This window comes from Dermacentor silvarum, chromosome 8, assembly GCF_013339745.2.
Source record: "Dermacentor silvarum isolate Dsil-2018 chromosome 8, BIME_Dsil_1.4, whole genome shotgun sequence".
In the NCBI taxonomy this organism is placed as follows: Eukaryota; Metazoa; Arthropoda; class Arachnida; order Ixodida; family Ixodidae; genus Dermacentor; species Dermacentor silvarum.
Genome location: NC_051161.1, coordinates 18,338,327 through 18,350,529, shown reverse-complemented (window position 1 = coordinate 18,350,529; position 12,203 = coordinate 18,338,327). Strand labels below are relative to the sequence as shown.

The following is a 12,203-nucleotide window of genomic DNA, read 5'->3' as shown; positions in this document are numbered from 1 at the left end:
GTTATTTTGTTAATACTAGCATGCTCTATTTTCATGCTATCAATGATGTCTTGTGTTATGCTAATGTGAAATATAACTATATCCAAGATAAAATTTGAAATGAGGAAATGCTGAAAAAAAATATATGTATATATATTAGGTTGCCAAGCCATTACAACATCATAATTTTTGCAAGCTGATGCAACAGTTGTCAAAATAGTGTTTCTTCTTTTTGTAAGCATGTTACATGATCACTGCCTCACTTCGTCACAATTATTACTCAGTGCTTGTGTCCCTGAACCAAATGGCTCAGATGGTGGTGCCTCAAAGAACAAGCTACCAACTTTCTCGTTCTCTCTTCAGCCTATCTGCCTCAGGTAAAGAAAGTGGGTCCACAGCAACGTCAGTGTAAAAGCTAAGTCTACGCTAGGCATAGGTTGAAGTAAGATAGCATCATCACCTGGTTCCCCTTTCTTCTTTCTATGACCCTTCTTAGCGTCTGTCAGGTGCGCACACAACAAAAGAAAGAGTAGGGACAGAAGTAGATCACAAAAGAAGGAGCAAACGAGGTGGGACAAGGGATGAGGGAGGAGAAAAAGAGAGAAAACATGGAATTATTATGGACAATCAACACACACGCATGACGACACGGGCCGCTTTTATACGTGGCCACAATACTGCACAATGGCGGTTTCACAGCCGGGACAAGAAATAAAACAGAAGACAGGGAATGAAGAGAACAGAACAGGCAAGGGAAAACTAACATGGAAACTAGTGAAAGAAGAAGACATCCAATGACTCTAGTGAGCTGGAATACAGGACGAGAAGACCGACATGTACCTGTGAAAACATACCAGATGTACGCTTGTGCTAAAGTGTTTAGAATGACTTTAGGGATAGTAAAAACAATGTGTTAAGTAGTTAGAAGACCTAAAATAATCAATAAAGGTGGCATTCCCTCATAAAGTGTTACAAGTAAATAATACAAAAGTTGAAACTGTGGTTTATATTAAATTTAGTTTAGAATGAGTTTAGCCTCTAATGTTTTCTCCTTTTAATCAACACCTTAGCTGTATTCAAAAGCCAATTAATCCCTAAACATTGAGTATGTGCCTATACATTTACTTTTTTTTAGAGTTGGTTTACATTTAAGTATTTTCAGCTGCTTAAAAATAGGCACAGAATGGTTTTGATGCTCTAAGAATATGTGGCCCTCTTTTTCTTTGCCATTCACCACATCTGGCATTAGCAAAGAAAGAATAGGGATGCAAAGTTTTTGTGCAGGCATTTATTCATTCCCTATTGCAATATTTTCCAACTCTTTCCTCAAACTGGCACATCAGTAAAATTCCTGACATTCTGCATTTTTTATATTTCGCTTGTTTTGAAATTTTGAAACAAATAAAGCAAAAAGAAAAGTAATGATATAATAATTTGTGCAGTAATTTTTCATTGCCAATTATAGGAATAATTAGCAAATCTCTGCCTACCTAATTACAATGTTTGAGTTAGCCCACAAGGACAACAGAACATAAAGTAAAAAGATGGGTGCTAGTGATATTGTCAAAAGGAACAAATTGGAGTACATGTAGGAGGCTATAACACAAGAGCTCTTGGAATTAGAACCTGGCTACAGGAAAGATTACGCACACAGCTAATAAGACATACGAAACACACTTAATTGCACTGCAATTCAGCATGCAATTAATGATTAAACAACCACACAGAGAATTCAAATAAAGCATGGTTCACTTAGTTGAGCACAGTTCTGAGAAAATGGAAAAGGCATTAACTGCTCTGCTTAACAACTAATAAATTAGTTGTTCCCTTTTATGCTAGCATATAACAGCTGACTTATTAATGTAATGTTGCTTGCAATGCATCTGGTGTGCAGTAATATGCATATATGCACACAAATCACAACACAGGATGAATAACTTGAGCTTTTATTACGCCTGCGGTAGATTCATGCAACAAATTGTGTGAAATTGAGGGCACAAATTTTATCTAAGTCAGAGATAACGTAATGGTGCCCACAAACACAGATTTTCTAGGTGTCTTATAAAGCCAACAGCACATGCTGCGGTATGACTACTTCTGCACACCAGGGCCGCTGTCTTGTATGTGTTCGAAAAGCCGACGTTCGGTTTCGCCTCACGCGATTGGCCTAGAATGACATAGGCCGCGATATCGGGGTGGCCTAGTATCCCCCCCAATCGCGTGAGACCAAACCGAACGTTGGCTTTTCGAACGTGTACAAGATAGTGGCCCAGTCCTTTTTTTTCCTCTTCTCACAGACCTCACAGGCCTAACAAGCTTTACAAACAGCAGGTGCAAAGAAATGCAAATTGGCAAGTCAGAATAGATTCATTGTAAACAATGCTTGTGTCTACATTCTTTTACGCACAGTTTATAATGGAGGTGAAAAGGGGACGACAACAGGCCAACAACGCACCTTTCTTCTTCTTCTTTTTCTTCTGCTCTTTGCTCTCTGAGTGGGCAGCTCCCAGCAAAGTGAGGATAATGCCTGCTTGAGAGTTGACACCGACCGCAGACACCAAAACTTTTCCGCTCCCTTCCATGACGTGTGTGCCTGCCAGTGTTGAAATGAGCAAGCATCAGCGGCTAGTCAATGGTTACAACAGTTGTGACAGCAATGCTTGAGCATAGAACGGGAATACCGACAGCTGGTTTAGTCATCAAAATGACACTGAGCAAAAAAAAATGTCTTAGATGTAAGCAATCTCTCTCATGCTGGGAGCCATCAGCTGTGTATTCTACTGCTGTTGGGAACCAATAGATTTTTCTAGAGGATGCACATAATTTTCAAACATGCTTAACATTACATAAAGCTTTCTGCCTCTTCAAGTAATATGATCTTCAAAAAACCCAATACTGCCTCAGGAGTCCTGACATGGCCAGACACTAAGATGGAAAAATCCCTCCCCCCCACCCCCCGTCTGCTAAAATAGGACACTCATCACTACAAGATATTGTCGCATGAAGCTTGACACAACAGCTGGTAAAATTTAAACAAGGCAGAACCAATCCTTCAACAGGCCAAAACAAAAATTGGCTTACCCGAGAACAACATGGGGTCTGTGTGTTCTCCCTTTTTGACGTGATCCGATTCACCCGTTAGTGTACTCTCATCGATTTTTAAGTCATTGCTCTGGATAATGATTCCATCCGCAGGCAGAAGATCGCCTGCATGATGAGTGGTGAACACAAGAGGAAAAATGCAGTCACTGGTTAACAAAAAAAAAAAAAAAATTGGGGAAGCTCATCAGCACAGATGAGCTTTACGAGATGCATCTGACCAGGACGAACTACAATCAGTTCACTTCGCATACTCTCATACAAAATTTCTCACCAGTTCCAATCTAGTCACATTGCAGCTCTTATTAGATGCATACTGTCAACCTTTACGAGTTTATCATAAAATGCCAGATTTTAAAACATTGTTTACTATTGTTGTGATGACACCAATAATTTTACGGTTTTTGATTTGAGACATCCAATTTAGGGCAAAGCTGGTTTCATAGGAATAGAAACACAGTTGCCAACTGATTTTTCAGAGCCCGATTTTTTGGACTTTCTCGATTATTCGGACCTACTTACACCCCCCCCCCCCCACTTATTCCATAAAAACAATGTATAACCATAACTAAAGCTATTGCCTCCGTAACATTAGTATTTCATAAAAATCTGCATAAATATTTCCATTTTTCCGTGGTGCAGATGAAGCTTTTACAGAGCAGAGTGCCACTTCACAGAGTCCCAAAAGAACAAAGATTGCCATTTTTTAGGGGTATGCAAATATTTGACACTTTCGAATTAATAAATTGAATAGTGCCCTCTTCGATTCTGCCTCTGAATCGAATATTAACTATTAGTAAATGAGAATATTTTTAAAATACTTTAATATTTCGAAATGTCAACTGCGCCCAATTAAACATAAAACTGATGCAAATTAAAGTATGGTAAGCTTTCACCCCAGCGGGCATAAAATAGATATGAAACATGAGAACTCACGTAGGGCAGCAGGCTACGTCGCTTAGCCATACTTTACAGGCTATACAGTGATCATTCGCGCTCTCTGAAGAGTTCTGTGCATGCAAAGAAACTACTTGTTTGCTCCTAATGCTCTATTAGTGCTTTTAATAAGCAACGCTTAGCAACATGTACTATGTAATGACAGAAACTTACTAACCATAAGAATACTAGGATGTGAACATCATTTTATATTAATTGTGATAATAGCTGTTGATTATTTGAAAACTATTTGAAAGCTATTTGATATTCGTTTAGATTCTGGCACTACTCGATTTGTATTTGAATTGGTCTCAAAATCACTATTTGCACACCCTCACAATTTTTTAATAAGCAACATCACTTTAACGATAGTTTTAGTATCTTTCACAAAATCTTAGTATATTTAACAATGACTACAGTATTTTCTTATATTAAGTTATGTATGGGCAGTTTTGGGACGTTATGTATGGGCAGTTTTGAAACTTACTAGATTCTTGTACAGAAAAAACAGAGCTGCATGCCTGTTATACAACAAAACACTCAAGAATGGCCAAAAACTTATAAAATACCAGAAATATTTTCGCTGCATGCAAGCTGTTAAGCCCCTCTAGGTAGGCCTCCTGTGGCTGCAATTTCACATTTAAGAAGTTCTGGTGTGTATGTACCAAAACTATGATCTGATTATGAGGCATGCCATAGCAGGGGATCCCAGATTGATTTTGATCGCTTAGAGTTCTTTAACGTGTGCCAAAATCTAAGTACACGAGTGTTTTTGCATTAGGCCCTCATAGCAAATTTATGTGGCTGAAGAGAAGTACAACATGCATACAGCATAAACAAGTATTTCTTCTTCTTCTGCCACTGGAACAACACAGCTGTACCAAGAGCCGATGCGAGGAGACAGGCTTGTCCCACGTGACGCCCCTTTTACCCCCACAATTTCTTATCACTAACAAAGAAAGAACAAAGCAGTCATGTGGCACTTTCATAAGTGATGCCACAAAAGCCACTCAATAAAGATAGTGTTCTGCGTTAATAAAGGAACACCGAGAACTGTTCTAAGCTGTTCTCGTAACACAGTGAATTTGCTCTCGAGTGGATTATCCTGTCCCTTCTACTCACATTTCACTACCAAGTTGCACAACACACATGCAAGAGTAGCTTTCAAGTACAATTCCCTCTCTGGATATTACCATAAGATGAGGCAGATCAAAAGTGAGCAGTATCAACAATAAGGCTACATTGTGCACTTAGACTGACATCTTCCTCATTACCTCGGTAAACACATTTTGTTAAAGGCACAAACTAATTGTTTATGTTCTATTTATCATGTGTGTGTGTTGACTAAAGGTTTTTACCTAGAAATACCTATGTCCTTCGTTCCCTTTTTCTGCTTCACTAGCATAACCCAAGTGCAGTGCATGAAGTATACTTGGCAAAATTATTAATCATCTCTTTTATTATTAAAGAAGCTTATCAGATCACACATACTGTAAATGCACTTATCACTTAAAAAATCCTTGATAGCCTCTGAGGCTCCCATCTGAGACTTATTTTCCAGTGCACCCTTCGATCACTATAACTTGTTTTTATTTACAATTCAGTAAAATTGTGCCTAATTTAACCCCATCCAAGCCTTGCATGAGCTGGGTTTGTCCATACGTTTCTAGTAAAAGCAGCCAAGGAAGAGCTCAGCTACTCAACAGCACTTTGCATTTTCTTTCAAAGCCATGGACGAGCCTAGTTTTGTCTTGGTACTTAGTTGTGCTTTTAGTAGATCGCAGCACACAATCCACGGGACAGTGCAAGCCCAGAAGTGAATTCATTCTTTTTCAGGAGGTAAAAGATGTTGGCAACTGGGGTACTTAAAAAATATTTGGCCATTTCTGGTCAGAATTTCGGATGGCAGCCAAGCACGGAAGGGGCTAACCACATAATTAATGCAATTCAAACAATTCACATACCTTTGTTTCTATTTATTGGAGCATTCTATTCTATATAATTTTGTTTAATAATCTTTTTAATAGGCTGTCATGAAATGCAAACAAAAAAAATCTTGGGTGCCCTTTAAATGTCTTCAGTACATGGGCATCTATTATGTGAACTTTATTAATCATCATCACTACTGTCTTCAAACAGCTCTTTGCTGTCAACATTGAAAGTGATATCCAGCTTTGACTGTCAAGCTGCTGAAAGCTTCAGGCCTAAATGAGGTCACAGTCTAGAGTAAGACTTCAGTGCCATTAGTTCTGATGGCTTGCTGCTTAAATGACAGAACTACACCCCTCAGATGAACATTGAAAATCCTTGAGATGCAATTTATGACATCCTGATGCAATACTGGGGCAGAAATGGGCAAGCAGTATTTCGGGTTTTTATTATTATATGGATAATGTGACCAAAAATATTGGTGGCCAATCTGTCCCATGAGGACACGCATTCAGAATATTATAGTAGGTACAGTCGCATTCGATATGACCTGCAATAGAGTGCACGATTTTGAAGGGGCCCCTTGACTGCACAGCAGTGCTAACATATGAAAAATTGGTTTAATAAATACCAGTAATTGTGCAGTCTTAGGGCACCATTCAACCACGGGCACCATGTTGCAGCTCATTTTGAATGCAGCTGTAGATCTGAGGCACCGTGCAGGGCACACAAAGCGTCACGTCGATATAGAAAAATAAGACAACTCTTGCAGGTAACTGCTAACACTCCATTTCAGTCCTAAAGAAACATGACAGAAATAGTAGCAATACTAAATCTTGCAAAGCTTTTTTCCTCAGCATGGTCTTCTGCATTGTTATACACACAAGAAGAAAACAGAACACTGTTCTATGATTCAAGTGTACTGATGCACAACCAAGCTTGTAGGCAACTTAAATACTGTACTTAAAGTACTGTATCTTAAATACTTTCCAAAATGATTAGGTATCTTTCAAATAATTTGACAACTCTGTATTTATGCTGTAACAACTTAAATATTTTTCAGAGTATCTTGTACTTTTTTAAGTATTTTAAGTATTTAAGATATGCCCTGCGTCACTGTCAGGTGCAGTATTGGCGCACAATGAGCTTGTCATGGTGGATACGCTGTGTGCAGATGGCTGTTCCTGCACACTTCGTCTGTCTCTACAGTTTGGGACGGCAGGCTTACAGAGTAAATAAAAAAATAAAGAAAGCGCAGCTTTCAATCTTGACAACCCAAAAAATAAACAAACCAAATGCACCTTTCTTGTGGCAGGCGTACAGCATGCGTGGTTCACTTCAGAATAAGAAAGCGACATGTTCGTTTTACTTTCTTTTACACTTGGAAACGAAAAGCTATCTTGTAAGTATCTTTGAAGTAACTAAATACATAATTACATTTTCTGAGTACCTTGTACAAGCCTGTGCACAACATAGCAGGAGTTAGGAGGCACAATGCGTACACATAAAACTGCGGCACTACTACATTCACACTTGAATCCAGCAAGTGCTTCTTAGATCCTTACAAGAGTTTCTGACATTCCACAAGATCACTAATTGAAGTGCACTCATGACGATGCTCTGCTTGCTTTATGTGAATGTAATATGCACAATGCAGACCACTTGCAACAACAATGAAGTGAAAAATTCAGTCGCTATGTCACATGTTGTTATATCCAAGCATATTCTACAAATTTTAATATGTCATACAGTGCCCAGCACCCATAGCCATAGCCAATAATTGTTGAAAGTGGCATTCTGACAAGTGCACTGTGCCACATTAACGCTACAGTATGGCAGGCATTTTTGAAACACGTGAAGGCTGCAAACACTAGGACACCTCATCCCCATGGTTCAAAACAGACCCCCTCCAATATCACTTTCTTAGACAGCACACAACAGATAATCAAGTTTACCACTTTCATCTTTCCTTACGACACTCATTCCTCACAGTAATGTCACAATGAAATATGTTTTATGGCAACAACGAAATCCAAAATTCATATTTGCTTCCATTTTGCTTGCGCTGTAAACAAATTTTGAGGCACAAAGGTTCTCTTCAAGAAGTGGACGATCGTTCCCAGATAAGCTCCAGTGCTCATGTGTTGCTGTACTAAAACACTTGTTGGGGGCACTGGTAGCCTCTTCCGAGTGGTTTCACGTCCCGAGACTGGAATGTGAGCCTTACGTAGTCTCGTTTTTGTAAAATACTTTGGAACAGAACTTTTCTTCCCATGCTTCTAAACAAGCTTCTAAACATACGTCTCCAGCAAATGGTCATAATGCAAAGGGTGGCCGCCTGCTAGCTGAAAGCCAGCTAGCTATTCCTGGAAAACACTTCTAAATAACATACAGCACATACAGCACACGTTAATACCCATGTCACCCACAAATATCCCTAGATGATATGAGTGCTAGCATGAACAAGCTGAGACATTGACAGCCTACCCCGTCTCACAGCATCTCAGCGAGCTATCAAACCTACATCTTCTGAAAACGTACAAGAGCACGGCAGTCAGCCATCTGACTGCTTCTAAGATACTACTCCCCACTGCGCTGAAAGAGAGCATAATAGATCACCTACTAGAGGTACTTTTGCGAAAAAAATGCCTTCTGTAACATGCACAAGACCCATGCCAAGTGGCCGATTTAAACGACAGATGAATCGCAAATTCTGGCCATGAGTGGTGCACTGTGCAATTTAGTGCCAGCTATTCTTTTGTAGTGCTGCCTGACAACAGGCAGCAGAGAATGGAAAGGGCAGACAGATATTTGCTCTATTAACCCATGCACCAAAACATTCAGTGAGGAGGACTAGCTCTCAATTTATAACTTGTCACACACAGCCTATCCCAATGTGCTTAACCATCCCTGAGCACGTCTTTACTGCAGCCACCAGTTTGTCGATAATTTGCGACATTTTCTACAATCATGCCAGCACAGCTGAACCTCATAACAATGAATCATCAGAATAAGAAATGCAATCATAGAGTTACGCACTACGTTACCTAGAGAGAAATCTGGCGCCACCGTCTATGTGAGTTTCCTAACGGGCACTGTGCTGTCATGGGGATGACGGTATATAGATGTGCGAGGCTTGTGTTGGCTGACGTTGAGCGAGGCTTCGCCTAAAACGTGGATAAGGCTGCACAGATAATATTTCCTAAAATGAAATATTCATAAAAGGTTTTCATTCACCTGTATTACATCTTTCAATGAAGTTTACTAAACTGCAGTGCCTACTGAAGTGAAGAACAGCAAGAACAGGCAACAAACTGTCGGTAAAGCAAGCGCGGACCTTGTCATCTGTTCTCCAACTTTAACGACCCGCCGATACTACGTTTCATGAAATTGTACATCAAAGCAAGAGTCCTTGTGATTGAACGAAACATGTTTTTGTGAAATAATAAAGGTAAAACAGTTTTTTATGTGTTGTTTTAGTAGGAAACAAACCAATGTGGCAGATGAAACGGTGCTAGCCAGGCGCGTTCTGGCTCTTCGAGAATGTTGATCCGAAGCTACCATATCCCAGCATTCCCATGCATACAACAGCGCAGCAGTGCCAGATTTCCCTCTAGGTGATATAGTCAGAAATTCTATGAACCAAATAGTGAAGGATTGCTTTTTGATTGATGATCTAACATTTCCGCACAGTGTAATCAGTCTTGAAAAAAGTGCACTACACTTCACTGATTGCACAAGATACATAGAGACACCATCCCCAATTATATTTGCCTGCTCCCATTACATACATACAGAAAAAACTGCTGAAAACGAAAAGCAATGTCAGTGCTGCTGCTTGATTATTATTTTTTTTTAGTTGTAACAGCAACAATCATAGAAATTGCGGTTACCAGCACACAGAAATGGCAACTATTTGCATTGGCCAGTGTTGCTCTCCTGTTTCACAGTTTGCGTGCGTGGTGTCACGCCCCAGTGAAGTAACTGTTTGTTACTACGTACAACTCAGAGCTGCGAAGGAAGTGCTTTCTTCACTGTGACAGATACCATGACAGTCTTGTGTTCTTGGCTTCACCGCACAACTTCCACTTAAAGGGACACTAAAGAGAAATGTTAAGCTAACCTGAATTAGTAAATTACACTTGCACAATACCAGGAACATTGGCCTCACAGGGAGCAGAGTCTTCATAAGCCAGAAAAAAAAAAGTATAAATTAGACGAGCTTGAAGTTCGTGCACTAGCTCCTCATGACATTATGAGATTTGGACAGTGTCTGCTTGGAGATACTGAAAGGGACCGTGAAACCTCTTTCCTTCAGTAGAGAAAAGACACTGCAGTAAGTTTGACGCCTTCCAATGAATATATTTCCAAAGACATTTTTTTAACAGCCCTACACTCTTGTTTTATACATAGTAGGCAACGATGCGGAAGCTACACAAGTAGTGTGATCATAGACGTATCATTCCACGCCTTTTGCAGAGCAGTCGTTTATCAGTAACTTTTCTACAGAAGATCTACTTCATATATTACAACCACAACTAGTGAGTGCTAGTTTACATCAAATCACTTAATACTTATGTGCACTAATGCTTCCAAGATAGATGTACACCATGTCGGTTGCAAGCGCAGGTGATGCGCTGTGACCACTGTTCGCAGAAATATGTCGCTCAACTCATTTGGTGGCAACTAGGTTCAGACCTCCGGTGCTTTTCATTAATTCATATGCCATATTCTGCGGCGCAAATGTATGAGACCTAATTTAACATTGAATTACATGGTGCGTACCGACATAACTATCCTAGTTATAATAGTGCACTATTTTTATAAATTACTAATTTTTATAAATACTATTTATATAAATAGTGCACTATTTTTGGTTGCAGATGCGAGCGCTGAGAGAAATCCCTCCAGCTATCGTAGCATTGTCTGCTATGTATAAAACGGAGTATAATAATAATGGCGATGTAAACAGTTTACTTTCCTAATTCTTCCCCCAACACATATCCTTTCAGCTGGGGCGACACTCATAGCAATGCCTTGCCTATTGCTCTTTTCGTACTTTTTCTTTCTGCGGTGCACTAACGGTAACTCTCCAAGGTTGGCGACAAAGGTGCCCGTTATGGGCAGGACGCGTTGACAACTGCCACTTCCCCGTTTGCTAAGACGGTAGAGGTGTGCATGCGTGTGCGAGCTTTCGCTCAGGAGTAACGATAATGATCTATATTGCCCAATGGCTGGTATTTATGGGCTGCCATGCTGATCAGGTTACAAAGAGGTGGCCTAATATAGAAGGGGCCTCGAAAGCAGCAGAAGAGAGAGAGAGAGCAATCTTTTATGCAAGACTGTGAGCTCTCTACTGCATGAATCGAAATAATTGTTGGCTAGCATGTTCATGGCAGCATCGCTTACAGATGGCAAACATTTTCTTATAATTTTTGAAAAGTGTTGAAGTGCCCCTTTGATAGTTTATTGATAAACAAGGATTGATTATATTGTAAGCATTTATGCAGACTTCATGTTCATTTGTACAAGACCATCATCTATCATGGCTCGTGTTCGTTTTGCAACGGCGCCATCTTTCCTTCTTGGAATAAAGCGTCATCTCGACCGTGGTATTTCAAGTGATGGAGGTGGTTTAAGATCCCTTCGACCTCAATCATCTTCAACATCTCTCCTGGATCTACATTTGGGACGCCGCTTACACCAAGAGGCCGCCGTGTCGCAAGACCAGTCCGCAGCATCCGCCAGCTCAGTTCAAGTGCCAGCCACCCTCCCAGCCCTGCCAACAATCGGTATCGCGATCCTGAAATCTCCGGCTTGCCTGGTAGAGATGTTAAAGACTGGCTCGACAACTACGAGTGTGTCAGCGAGTACAACAACCGGAATGAGACATCGAAGTTAATAAACGTACCATTTTACATCTCTCAAGTAGTCAAGACATGGTTCCTGAATCACGAGAGAGGCTTCTGTGATTGGTCTTCCTTCAAAGAGCAGCTACGGCAGATTTTTGGCACACCCAAGGTTCGTTCGGAAGTTGTGAAAAAGAGGCTGCCTGAGTGCATCCAACATTATGGCGAGTCGTATACCTCGTACATTGAGGACATCCTCGCGCTTTGCCGCCGTGTTGACAGTGCCATGCCAGAAACTGACCGTGTGCGTCACCTTCTCAAGGGTATAGAATCTACTGCTTTCAACACACTCGCCGCTCAAAACCCTTCGACGGTGTCGGACGTCGTCTCCGTCTGTCAGCGCCTGGACGC

At 40.5% G+C, this 12,203-nt stretch overlaps 1 protein-coding gene across 17 annotated transcripts in view; it reads right to left on the bottom strand.

Moving 5' to 3' along the window:
* LOC119460722 (plasma membrane calcium-transporting ATPase 2) overlaps positions 1–12,203 on the bottom strand; it is a 336,648-nt gene that overhangs the window by 76,159 nt on the left and 248,286 nt on the right. For 15 of the 17 annotated variants that reach the window (XM_049673162.1, XM_049673149.1, XM_049673159.1 and 12 more), the window contains 3 exons: positions 3,061–3,186; positions 2,435–2,572; positions 440–478 (listed from right to left, as the gene is read on the bottom strand). In XM_049673162.1, the coding sequence (XP_049529119.1) occupies positions 440–478; positions 2,435–2,572; positions 3,061–3,186 (303 nt within the window). The remainder of the gene's footprint in view (positions 1–439; positions 479–2,434; positions 2,573–3,060; positions 3,187–12,203) is intronic. The other 2 variants (XM_049673158.1, XM_049673161.1) reach the window with 1 other exon arrangement.